Here is a 13809-nt window from a genome sequence, read left to right as displayed (position 1 = left end):
TATTTTTTGTCTTTTTTGTTAAATGTTTTATAAATTTATGCTAAATTCTTTGAGGCCTGGGAACATGTCTTAAATTCTCTTACTCTCCCATGAGGCACCTGTCCCGGTTCTTGCACAGGGACAAGTAAAGACTCATTGATTGGATGAGTAACAGTTATTAATTGTATTATTAGGAGTACTTTGCTAGAGTGGACTTAATTTGAAAATAAACTTAACGGCTTATTCTGAATAATTATCAGTATGGGATGATTGTGCCTTTAATGTGTAAATCACATGAGGATTAGAGGCTAACATACGTGTTGGCAGTGCTTTGATATCTAAATGTACTCAGTTTAGCTTGAATACAGGGTTGGATCTTGGACATGTGTTTGAAATGTTTCATGTTAACTGTATTACCTTGGAATTACAGGGTTCTGGGCCAAAATTCAGTGACATGAATAAATAGAACATTAAACTTAGTTCTAAATTGCTATCTTTCAGTAAGATGTAGCTGTGTCTACAATGAGAAAATTATTAAAACATTTTCTTCAAAAACATAATATAGAAATGATATTGGAGCTGGACTGGGTCAGGTTGATAGTCTCCTGCTCACTGATGCTTTTAGCTGGGGCTCTTTGTCACTGTCAGCTGGGTGCTGAGAGAGATGGGGTTCATTGTTCCCTTGGTGTGGGCCATGACATGCCAGTGATTGTAGTTTATTATAGGATGGTACAGAAGGGACCGAGAGGACAAGTTAAAATGGTAGCTACAATTGTATTATTTTTATTTCTAATTTATTATTACAATTAAAATAGTGAAAGAATAAAAATAGAAGAAAGTGTCCATTGTATTCACTTTCTGTATCTTCACTATTAGAAAGTAAGTGGAGAAGCATGGAATTCTCCAGATGAACCACCACCCAGCTGCTTAGTGGCTCTCCCTTCTTGAGTGAGGAGAGTGCTTTGGGACTGGGGGAAGGTCATTGCCCAGCGTTGTAAACACACTAAATGCCACTGAAGTATCCACTTCAAACTGATACACTCATGCATGTGGATTTAAAATGAAAATGAAACTTTCATAAACCTTTGGATATAATCATGTTATAACCTTAAATAAGGAAATAATTCTTCAGTTTTTGAGGTATTTTCTCTCAGCTAAGCTATTTATGCTCACTTATGACCAGACAGAGATACACATTTGTAATATGATTGACCATTTTAAGATTCAGCCTGTTGAAAGATAACGACAGTGAATCTGGCTTGACTTTGCAGGATATGTGTGCCTTATTTTGATTTGTCAGCAAGAAGAGCCAGTATGATATTTTGGCCATGATGCAAGGACAGCCCCAAATCCATCTTTGTTTTATACATTTTCAAGACCCGCAGGTCAAAAAATTCAAACTTTTAGATTATAATCAATTAAACTTAAAAAGGAAAAATAGGTATCATGTTTACTTATGTATAAACATTAAATCAAAAGTCAGTTCTTACTAAATTTTAAGGTATCATTTTTAAATAAATATTACTAACAATTTCTAGTTAATTGGTCTCAGTAATTCAGTCATTTATTATAATGTGCATTATTCTAGTTGTATAGTTACTTGATATTTATTATTTATAATGGTGAAAATAAAAAGCAATCTAAGTAGGAAATTTGCTTAAATTTTGGTAGATCCAAGCAGTGGAGTGCTTTTTTTTACCATTATAGATGATGATGTAGATGAATATGTGTTTATATAGAAAGATGTTGAAAAAAAGTTTTTCTTTGAGTGGTAGGATTATATAATATAGAAAATTTATGTTTTATAAAAAATTTTGTTTTGGTGTTTGCATTTATAATATTTCTACAGTAGATGTGTATTGCTTTTTTAATTTTAAAAACAGAGTTAAAATGTTTCACAGCTTGTTGCTAAATTTGTTCTTTTTGTTTTGTTTTCCAAGTACAGAAGCAAAAGCTATACTTGTGAGGTTCTCACAACACTCACTATTCAAGAGCAAACTTGTAGTCTTTCCTTTAAAGCTTATGCTTTCTTAGAATTTTTTTCATTATATGTCACTTTTTGGTATTTGGATTAGATCTTCAATTCCAGTGAAATATGGTTTTAACTTAGTTTTACCGCTTTGGAAATTATTGAATATGGCTGAACTTGAATTAATTTTCTAATTTAAATGAATGAAGTTTTTTGTCTGTGTGATAAAAAGTGATAGATTTCTTTTGCTTCATAGTGTTATATTTTGTATTGAAATATTTTGTGACTCCAGCAGATGGAGCTAGAAGGTAATGTATCCGTTGGTGATCTGGAAGTTCAGTTTGGCTGGATTGAGTTTTGAACTAAGTATTCTGGAATTGTTAAATAGCTTTTGTTTGTTTAGATACCTCTTTGGGGGATAGACGTTGAATATCTTTCAAAAAGTTGTCATTGCAACTGATTTAGATAAACTGCAAGTTTTCTGAATTTTTAGGGTTCTACTGTGTTGGAGCATATGATTTTAGTTTTCTGAAGTAGAGAAATTTAGCTAACATTTTTTCTTTTACAAATTGATAAGTGATAATATATAATACAATAAAGGTGGTGGTGGTAGTATGTTATGTGTATTAGCCCTAATTTTTAATTTAAGAACATTTTATCAAAATTATACCATATTCTTAAGAGATGTTTATGTGTGTCTGATATATGTTTGCAGATTGCTGAAAACTTGTTAAGTTTTCAGTTCAGTTCAGTCGCTCAGTCGTGTCCGACTCTTTGCGACCCCATGTTAAGTTTTACAGTTTTCAAAAATAAAATGACAACTTATAGTGTATGGTAGCTTTATTATTTTTCTAATTAAATATTCTCATAGTAACTTTAACTTTCTTATATGTTGCAAATTTGATAATTAAATTAGCATGAGCTGAGTCTGAAGCTTTCACATTTATTCTGGTTAATAAATTTAATTTTTTGCATTTAATTATTTAGATTTTTTAAAAAGCTGGTTATTTACATAGGTGATTATACTGTTACCTAGAATATTACCATCAACTCTCAAATTCTTTTTGTTAACTGAATTTTTCTTACAAAAATAAACGTGGTAGAGGTTATATCTCTTTTTGCAGTTGGGGTTGGTAGAACCATCAGCAGTAATGTTGACTTTCCTGGAAAGAGGGAAGTGGGGGAAAATGTAAAAAATTAAATTATATGTGTTATAGTAATATATAAAGTTCAGTACATAAAAGAAGACACCAATTTCATTACAAACTTAAATGAATTGTTATTCAGAATCTTTGTGATCATCCTGTTTTCTTCACTTATTGATAAAGATTTCTTTATTTAGATTTTCATGACTATCTTCATTTTAAGTTAGAATAGATATTTTTCCGGATTTGTGATCTTTAGCCTAAGGCAGACTTTCATTTTTCAACTTTTGATTTCTAGAGAAGAATTTGAATTTGTGTTTTTCACTACATGAAAGGGACACATAATGATCAGACGGATAAATTCTAGAAGTATATATATACTTTTTATATTTAGAAATCAGCAATAATGATGTCTCCTTTATAACATGGAAGATAATTGTTTCAAATTACAAAGCCTAAGTAAAATTTTCTCCCTGATTATAAAAGTATAGTGAAGCATTCAGGGTTTATACTCATGGTTGAAGCTATTTGAGTGCAACCTCTGAAGCTGCTGCCATTCCATAATTTGTGATTTTGCAGAGGGTAGAATGTGAATTGTGCTTAGCGAGGGCTAGAAAGTAAGTAGACTGAGATCTGTGACTGATTGGGGGCCCAGCTAGCACCTGCATCTCAATTAAGCTTTGCTGCTCTCTGCCCTTCTTAGGCATTTTGTGGGGAAGTTATTCGATACAGTGGTGTGGAGGATTTTGAGTTTCACAAAGGAATTTAAATATGATTTTTAAGGGTCTTTATATGCCCCTTATAGAAGGCTTAGAACGTGTAGGCCAGTGGGAAGAAAAAAATCATCCATAATTCTACTGTGTACACATTGTTAATAATTTGGTATATTTCTTTGCAGTTTATTTTCTGAGCCTGTTTTTTTGTCATTGTTGTTTTCATGTACTTTTAATGCCATATTAGAATACAGAGTATTGTTGTGTAAGCTTTTTTTGGTGTAATTAATGAGAATTGTTCTTTAAGGAAAGGATTGAGAGCTGCGACCCCATGGACTGTGGCCTGCCAGACTCCCCTGTCCATGGGATTCTCCAGGCAAGAATACTGGAGTGGGTTGCCTGCCCTCCTCCAGGGGATCTTCCCCACCCAGGGATTGAACTTGCATCTCTTTTGTCTCCTGCATTGGCAGATGGGGTTTTTTTTTTTAACCACTGGCGCCACCTATCTGGCCTAATTGCTGATGTGCTTTGGAATTTTCAGGATTTTGGACCAATTGCATTATGTTGAGATAGGGCGGGAGAGGCACTGATGATAATTTAGCATTTTGGTATGTTATTTCTCTTCTGTTGTTCATGAGTGCTCTGTGAGTTATGTTTTAGCCCAATTTATACATGAACTAGGATGGCAGAGTTCAAGTCCCTTTTCTAGGTCTTGTATAGCTGGTAGGTGCAATCCCAGGCTGGTCAGACATAAAGTGCCCCTCACTTAGACATCTGCTGCCAGGCCTGGGAAGGCCTTAAACCATGAGCTGTGTGACTCTCTTGTTGTGCGCTAAGTGCACAGAGTCTGTTCAGCATTTTACTGAAGTCCGATTTGTTAAAGACTTTCTGTATTTGAAAGACATATTGGTATCTTTAGGCTTGGATGTACGAAAGTGTTCTGTTTTAGTGTTTTCCAAACTGGTCAAAAGCTCAGCTAAGCATTTTGTTTTACTGAGATGGATAGAATTAACGGGCTGTCATATTCTCAGCTTAAACATGGCCCTTAAGAAAATCGTGTGAAACAGATGTTCTCTTTTTGGCAGACCAAACAGGGCCCTCATGATCTCATGAGCCCTTAGAATCTCATGAGCTGAAGTGAAGGTTTTCCCAGATAGTATATTTATTGGAGGCTCTGGGGAAGAATTTGCTTCCAGGTTCATTCAAGTCGTGGAGTTTAGTTCTTCAGTTGTGGGCCTGCGGCTCCCCCCTTCCCTGCTAGCTGTTGGCCAGGTGCCTTCTGCCCTGTAGGTCACCTGCCTCTTTTCTCAGGCTTTCCATGTGATAGCCCCCGCCCCCATCCGCAGCAAAGCTGTGTCAAGTTCTTCCCTGACTTACCCTTCTGCTGCATTCCTGACTCCTCTGAGAGAAAGTTCTCTGCTTTTAAACACTCCTTTGGTTAGGTTGTACCCACCTGGCCTATCCAAGATGGTTTCCCTGTCTCTGTTTATTAAAGTCCACAGCCTTAATTGTATCTGCAACATTCTTGTCTCCATGTGTATTGGGTTGAAAGTGTTTCCCCCAAGTTCACGTCTGCTTAGAACCTCAGAACATAACCTTATTTGGAAATAATATCCTTGCTGATATAATTAGTAAATTAAGGCCACGATGAATTAGGGTGGGCCCTAGTCCAATAACTAGTGTCCTTACAAGAAGATAAAACAGAGACTTGCACAATGGGCAGAATGTGAAGAAGACAAAGGCCGAGGCTGGAGCGGTGCGTCTGCGAGGCCAGGAGTGCGCCACCTCTAAGGAAAGGGTCTTCCTAGAAGCTCTGCAAGGAGTGTGGTCCTCCTGACACCTTGATTTTGGACCTCTAGCCTCCACAACGGTTGGAGAATAAATTCTCATTGTTTGAAGCTGTCCCGTTTGTGGGACTTTGTTACAGAAGCCCTAAAAACAAATATACCGTGTAGCATATTCACTAATAATACTGGATAACAGCTCCAGGGATTAAGGCGTGAATATCTTTGGGGATTTGCTCTGCCTCCCATGAGCCTACAGCTGAGTACAAAGCAGGAAAATACAACCCATAATGAAGAGAGAAGTCAGTCAGAACTTGGAATTGACACAGATTCAAAATTAGTAAATAAGAACACTGAAACATTTCTTGTAACTCTGTTTCATTTGTTCCAGGAACTGGAGGAAAGACTGAACTTATTGAGACATGAAAGATGTAAAAAATAACCAAATAAACTTCTAGAGATGAAACCTGTAATATCTGACATGACATGTAGTGGATAGGATAAAAGCAGGTTAGGTATCACAGAAGAGATCAGTGGATTCTAAGACATAGCAGTAGAAAACTGTCTAAAAAAGAAACAGAAAAACAAAAATAACTGATATAATTGATGTTCCTGAAGGAGAGAGGGTTAAGAAAAATATTTGAAAAACTAATGGCAGAAAAATTTCACGATTAGATAAAAACTGCAAGCCCTCTTATTCAAAAGCTCATCTTGTCCCGGTTACAAGAGACCTGTCAAGATACATCATCAGATTGGTCAAAACAACTGATAAGGAGAAATCAGAGAAAAAGATATAAAATACAGAGGAACAGTGATGGGGATCACAGTGTCTCTCTTGTGGGAAAAAATGCAAGACAGAAGACAGAGCAGCAGTGTCTCCTGAGCACTGAGAGAAGAAAGCCCTGCCAGCCTGGTGTATATCCAGTGAAGATGTTTTTCCAAACAGAGTCAAAATAAAGACAGTCTCAGATGAGACTGGTTAAATGCAAGAGAGTTCCAGAAAAACATCTATTTCTGCTTTATTGACTATGCCAAAGCCTTTGACTGTGTGGATCACAATAAACTGTGGAAAATTCTGAAAGAGATGGGAATACCAGACCATCTGACCTGCCTCTTGAGAAACCTATATGCAGGTCAGGAAGCAACAGTTAGAACTGGACACGGAACAACAGATTGGTTCCAAATAGGAAAAGGAGTATGTCAAGGCTGTATACTGTCACCCTGCTTATTTAACTTCTATGCAGAGTGCATCATGAGAAAGGCTGGGCTGGAAGAAGCACAAGCTGGAATCAAGATTGCCGGGAGAAATATCAGTAACCTCAGATATGCAGACGACACCATCTGTATGGCAGAAAGTGAAGAGGAACTAAAAAGCCTCTTGATGAAAGTGAAAGTGGAGAGTGAAAAAGTTGGCTTAAAGCTCAACATTCAGAAAACGAAGATCATGGCATCCGGTCCCATCACTTCATGGGAAATAGATGAGGAAACAGTGTCAGACTTTATTTTTCTGGGCTCCAAAATCACTGCAGATGGTGACTGCAGCCATGAAATTAAAAGACGCTTACTCCTTGGAAGGAAAGTTATGACCAACCTAGACAGCATATTGAAAAGCAGAGATATTACTTTGCCAACAAAGGTCTGTCTAGTCAAGGCTATGGTTTTCCCAGTGGTCATGTATGGATGTGAGAGTTGGACTATAAAGAAAGTTGAGCACCGAAGAATTGATGCTTTTGAACTGTGGTGTTGGAGAAGACTGTTGAGAGTCCCTTGGACTGCAAGGAGATCCAACCAGTTCATTCTGAAGGAGATCAGTCCTGGGTGTTCATTGGAAGGACTGATGCTGCAGCTGAAATCCAGTACTTTGGCCACCTCATGCGAAGAGTTGACTCATTGGAAAAGACCCTGATGTTGGGAGGGATTGGGGGCAGGAGGAGAAGGGGACGACAGAGGATGAGATGGCTGGATGGCATCACTGACTCGATGGACGTGAGTTTGAGTGAACTCTGGGAGTTGGTGATGCACGGGGAGGTCTGGCGTGCTGTGATTCATGGGGTCACAAAGAGTTGGACACAACTGAACGACTGAACTGAACTGAACGACAATAAAATTAAATGGGAAATCAGTGACAGGAACATTTGGTAACTAAATAGCATCCTTCACAGTAACTCAAAGAATAAAAGGGAAATTTGAATGTACTTTGAACTCAATGAAAATGAAAGTAAAGCATTCCAGAATTTATGATACAAAGATACCTGTTCTTAGAAAATGAAATAAAGGTCTCGTACAGTGTCCACCATAAGAAACTAGGAAAAGGAGAGCAAATGAATCCCAAAGTAAGGGGATGGGAAATAAAAAATATGGGAGGAGAAATGAACAAAGCAGAGAACAGAAAGCATAGAGAAAATCAGTGAGCAGGTCAGTAATGTTGATAAAGATTTAGCTAGATCAGAAAAGCAGATACCAGTTATCAGTATCAGGATATCACTACAGATTCTACAGCTGTTAAAAACATAATTCGTGTGTATTATGAATATCTTTACGTCAACAAATTCAACAACTTAGAGAAATGGAAAAATTCCTTGAAAGGCAAAAACTACTGAAACATTCTCAGGCATTGTGGGAATGTTTCAAACATTCTTACAAACAAAACTCTAGGCTAAGAAGACTTCATTGGTAGTCCTCCCAAGTATTTAAGGAAGAAATAATGCCAATTCTACACAGACTTTTTAAGGAAATTGAAAATGAGATAATACTTCCCAACTCTGAGGCCAGCATTACCCTGATACCAAAGCAAAACCAAATAGACATATGTGAAAACTATAGGTGAATATCCCTCATGAACATAGATGTATAAATTTTAAACATAATTTTAGCAAATATAACAATATATAAAAAGGATAATATATCATGACTTTTGACGAAAGCAGTGGATTTAATTTACCATATGTGCATACTAAACCAGGAAATTCATATGGTCACCACAATATATGCAGAATTCAGTGTCCATTCCTGATAAAATCTCTCATCAAGTTAGGCATGAAAGGGAATTTCCTCATCTTAATAAAGAGCCTGTGAAAATCCTAACATCATACTTAATAGTGGAAGGCTGAATGCTTTTTACCTGAGCTTCCCCTCTCACTACTTCTGTTCTGGCGGTTTTTAAAGAATAAATGAGATTGCAAAGAAAAAAGTAAAACTGTAATAACAGATGACATGACTATTGAAATTCTGATGGAAATTATTCTAAGAAAGCGATTACAACTAATCAGTGAATTTTGCAAGGTTGCAGGGATATAGGATCAATGTATAAAACACCATTGCATTTCACTAGCAATGAATAATTGGAAATCAATTTAAAAACCAAAGCCATTTATATACAGGAGAATAAAAAATGTGAGGTGGTCAGGGATGCCTGAGACCTGAACGCTGTAAGCAAGGCATCACTGCTGAGGAGAATTAAAGCTGAAATACATGGGGAGCTGTGCTGCTGTGTTCACAGACCAGAAGACAGCAATGTTAGGAGGCCCATTAGTATCCCACTTCTCCCCAGCGACCCATAGGTTCAGCGCCATCTGAGTCAGAGTACCAGCATGTTTTTTTTGAGGGGGTGGGGTGGAAATTGAAAAACTGCCCTAAGACTTAGATGGGAATTTAGAGGACGTAGACTGGCCAAAACGCCTTTGAAAGAGAACAAAATTGGAGCACTGACTGCGGGACTCCAAGTTTAAGGCCATAGTAAGCGACACTGCTGTATGCATCAACACAGAGATGGACAGATAGGCTAAGTAATGGAATACAGAGTCCAGGAATACATCCAAACATATTGTAAATTTTTTTTTAACAAAGATGTAAAGGCAGTTTGGCAGAAGAGGCTGTTTTCAATAGATGGTACTGGAGCAATTGGATAGTCATAGATTTAAAAAGGAACTTCAGTCCATATCTGGCACTACATGTAGAAAGTAATTCAAAAGAATCATAGACTTAAATGTAAAACTGTAACACTTGTAGAAGGGAAATATAGGAGAAAGTCTTTGCCCTTGGGTTAGACTGTAATTTCTTAGGCAAGATAGCTAAAGAATGATCTGTAAAGAAAACATTGATAAATTGCACTTTGTCAACATTAGGAAATCTTGTTCTTTGAAAGATCACGTTAAGGATGAAAAGATAATTCACAGAGTGGGTGAAGGTATCTGGAAATCATACGCCTGATAAAAGACTTGTAATCAGAGTGTATAAAGAGCTGCCAAACTCACTTAAGTACAACCCAGTGAAACAGTGGGCCACACATTTGGAGAGACATTTAGCAAAGAAGTTGTAAATGGATGGCAGATAAGTTCATGAAAAGATTTGATGTTATTATTCATGGGGGCAATGCAAATTAAAGCAGTGATGAGATCCCAGTGTGCACCTGTGAGAACGACTGAAGCTGAAAAGACCCTTTTTTGGTCAAAATGTGGATGAGACTTCAACTCTGCGGGGGTGGGGTGTGAAATTGTATACCTGCTTTGGAAAACATTTTGGCAGTTTCTTGAAATGTTAAGAAACACACCTACTTTATGACTCAGACGTTACACGCTCACGTATTTACCCAAAAGATATGAAAGCTTGTGTCCATATGATGACTTGTACTTGAGTGTATAAAACTCAAGTTTATGTATAAAGTTGTGTTGTATAAACTTCAACTTTAGTTGTGACACACCACTAAACACAACTTTAGTCGTGAGAGCCACAGCTCAGTTTGCAGGGACATGGATGAAGTGTGGTTGACTGAATCCAATCTGATACAAAGGGGCAGACTACCGATGTGCCGCAGCATTGAAAAAAATCTCAACAGAATTGTGCCAGGTGACAAAAGCCAGACAAAAACAAGAGCATATACTACATTTACCATGTATAGAAAATTTTAGTTTTTTATAAAAATTATAGTTTTTTATAAAATGCAGAATCTGACTCCTGGAGTATGGAGTAGGGTAGAGAGTGCAGGAGGCAGTGATTATAAATGGTAAGGAGGCTTGGGAGTGACGGCTGCATTTGTTATCTTGGTTACGGGGACGTAACTGTCAAATTTTATGACATTGTACACTTTATGTCAATAAAGTCATAAACTGTCAATAAATTATACACACTGTGTCAATAATAACTCAGCAGATTTGCTACAGATGAATATTTTTGCTTTTTATATATGTCGTGCTTTTTTACCAAGTGAACGCGAGTGCTCGGAGAGTCCGGCAGCTCGGTGCGGGAGCTAATTAGCACCGTGCGTTAGTAGCCTCTAGGGGGTGATGGATATTAAAGGCAAAACGTCATTAAGTGCTTATTTTGTGACAGACGTGCTGGTTGTCCATGCATTATTTCACTGACTTCTCAGCATCACCTACGGACATGATCCTCAGCCTCGTGTAGATGACGAACCCGTGACTTAGAAGGGTTGTCACGTGAAAGTGCAGGGGCTCGAACCCAGGTCTGTCTGGAAGTCTTGTGTGTCCATTTGGTCACCATCCTTATGTGTCTTTCCTGGTTATTAACACAATACAATTGGCTGTAACTATAAGCCCTCTGATTGAAGAAGAAGATTAAGATTTTTAACATCTTTTTTTTTTAAGACTGAAAAGTGGTTAAGTATTTTAGAACAATTTTTATTTTTAAAAGTTTTTCCCTCTGAAACATATGAGATGTTGTTTTTGAAGACACTTTGTAAAACATTCTGTTTCCTGCTAAGATAAATATATACTGTAAAATCATTCACCCTATCTAGATTTTTGAATAAGAAGCTGCAAATCGATTTTTAATTATATCGCCGTGTTTACTAAAGGAAGTGCATCTCTAGGTAACCTGTTCAAGTGCTGCAGTCATTCTTTCTGTTTATATTTCATGCTGTTCCAGAAAGGGTTTAGGGCTGTTATGAAACGTGTATGTGGATCTACAGGGCAGTTGGGAGCTGTCTGCTTTGGTTCCCTGAGAGCTCAGTGTGTAATCTCCATGTGTCTGAAATGGAAGGTCCCCGAGGGCAGAGGTGTGTGTTTCCTTCATTGCTACATCTTCAGTGCCTGGAACAGTGCCATATAAGTAAGGGTCCTGGAAGAACATCAGTTGCCCGTTTGCAAAAGCATTGGATTTTAAATGTATGTAGTGTGTTGAATTTAGGCTTAGCATAATTTTCATCTTTGATTGTATAAATGTTAATGAAGATTATCGCCATCAGTTTTAAAGTTGAGTGTGTTACCTATGAAAAGTCAGCTGCTGGTCCACATATCCCAACAAGATACCTAAAGGTCTGTATTTCTAAAAATCAACTCTTACTATCATCTCAGTTGCTTTTTATTGTGATTTTATGAGTGTAGAATGTGCCAGAAAGGGAAAAGGTGATGTGAACTCGCTTGCCTCTCAAGTTTTCTTTCCCAGTTGGAGTTGCTTACTAAACTTCTCTGATGCGGTCATTTTAAAAAATCCCAGGAATTAGTGTAGCTCCTCGCAGGCTCTGCAGGCTTGGCAGGTTTTATATAACCAGCCTCTGTCATGTTGGGGGATTGCTGTGAAGACTAAATGAGTTTGTATAATATCTGTAAATCATTTAGAACAGTGCTTGGCACATGAGGGCTCAATAAATGCTAATTATTACTTTTAGGGTTTTATGAGGCTTAAATTAACCAAGATAATACATGTAAAATGGTTAGTAGAGTATCTGGCATTTATTAAGTGCTCAATAAATGCTGCTGGCTCTAATTTAAATATTCAGGTGCCAATATGTCTGAAGAGGCTCTGTCTTTGGATTGCTGCATATGTCATATGTTTAGCGAATTTATTTTAGAGCATGAGGAAAAATCAGTAGTTTCTATATTGACTTTTCCCAATAGTACAGTTGCAGAGTTATAAAGATTTTACAGAAATATGTAATTATTATTCTGATTTCTAAGTTTAGGTCCTTTGTTAGACCTCTCTATTAAGTTTATGTTTAGTTTTTACTGTTAAAAAGCACAGAGCTTTGACTGATAGCACAATTTAGCACAGCAGTTTTCTTTGACAAGGTTGTCCGTGTCTAACTCATCTTTCCTTTATTGTTATCCTCATAGGTTTGTGGAACCTTGCTTCTCTCTTTTCCAATCTTTGTTTATTTGTGTTGATGCCCTTTGCCTTTTTCTTTCTGGAATCAGAAGGTTTTGCTGGTCTGAAAAAGGTAAGTAAATTAACTTAGAATTAATTAATTCTAAGTAATTTAGAATTAAATTTCTTAAATGAAGAAGTAAATGTCATTCATTGTTGAACTAGAAATAGTAGGCTTAAGCAACTTTTACTGAAATGTAAAACATTTAATAATAGCAATGCCTTATTAATATTAATAATGCTTTTACAATAATGTTAATAATGTTACACATTGAGTTAATAAAAGTGTCCACAGGAAGGAAGTCACCGTTTGACCTTTGAATGCTTTTTATAGTATGTGCAGAGCTGGTGGAGGGCTCTTTTGCAGAATGAAGAAGCCGATAAAACAGCTGTTATTCTTCTCCTCGATACTGTCATTTAGTGTAAAGCATGACGGAAATTCTAAAAATCTGAAGCTGTATCTTGATGCAGAAGTGGTTTCACACCCAGTGTCTGCAGGAGGGCAGCATGTTACCAGGCTGCCCTGGATTGTCAGGTTCCCAGGTTCCGTGACTTACTGCGAGATGAGTGTGGGAGGCTGAGAAGTGGGCAGAGAGCAGACTGCCAGAGCATCTTAGACAGTTAATCCAGACCTTGTAAGTGGGACTCACTCCCTCTGTCCTTGAATAGTAGGACGTTTTAAAGCGAAGGGAGCGACATGTCCGTTTACACCTTGTGGAGCCCTTTCTATAAGAGCTGGAACATAATGGAAGGGCTCAGTAGTTAATGCTTTCTGAGTGACTGGTAAAACTTGACGAAATGAGTCCTAGTGTTACAGCTTACAGACACATTGCACCTTTTTAACTTTTAGTTAGAGTTACTCATATCCATACTGTGGTATACGGTTGCTTTCATATTTGGTGAATCTACTTGAGATCAGAGTGGGTGGTTGTGTATGGTGGTCAAACCTGCATTGAGAACATTGGCTTTTATATATTTGATTTGCTTTTTATAATGATACATGTAAATTATTTAACTCATCCATGTAATGGGAACAACTTGTACAGTTTCAGTTTAAACAAATAGAAAACATAACAATTAAAAAATAAAAAACATAATTTCTTGAGAATTATAGAAAG

At 37.1% G+C, this 13809-nt stretch overlaps 1 protein-coding gene across 2 annotated transcripts in view; it reads left to right on the top strand.

Moving 5' to 3' along the window:
* Positions 1-13809, top strand: part of LMBR1 (limb development membrane protein 1) — a 133338-nt gene that overhangs the window by 34512 nt on the left and 85017 nt on the right. For both annotated transcript variants that reach the window (XM_055591375.1, XM_055591374.1), the window contains exon 5: positions 12661-12764. In XM_055591375.1, coding sequence (XP_055447350.1) covers positions 12661-12764 — 104 coding nt within the window. The remainder of the gene's footprint in view (positions 1-12660; positions 12765-13809) is intronic.

The sequence above is a fragment of the Bubalus kerabau genome, chromosome 8 (genome assembly GCF_029407905.1).
Source record: "Bubalus kerabau isolate K-KA32 ecotype Philippines breed swamp buffalo chromosome 8, PCC_UOA_SB_1v2, whole genome shotgun sequence".
Lineage (NCBI taxonomy): Eukaryota > Metazoa > Chordata > Mammalia > Artiodactyla > Bovidae > Bubalus > Bubalus kerabau.
The sequence above is the reverse complement of the archived record's forward strand: the minus strand, read 5'-3'. Positions and strand labels throughout refer to the sequence as shown.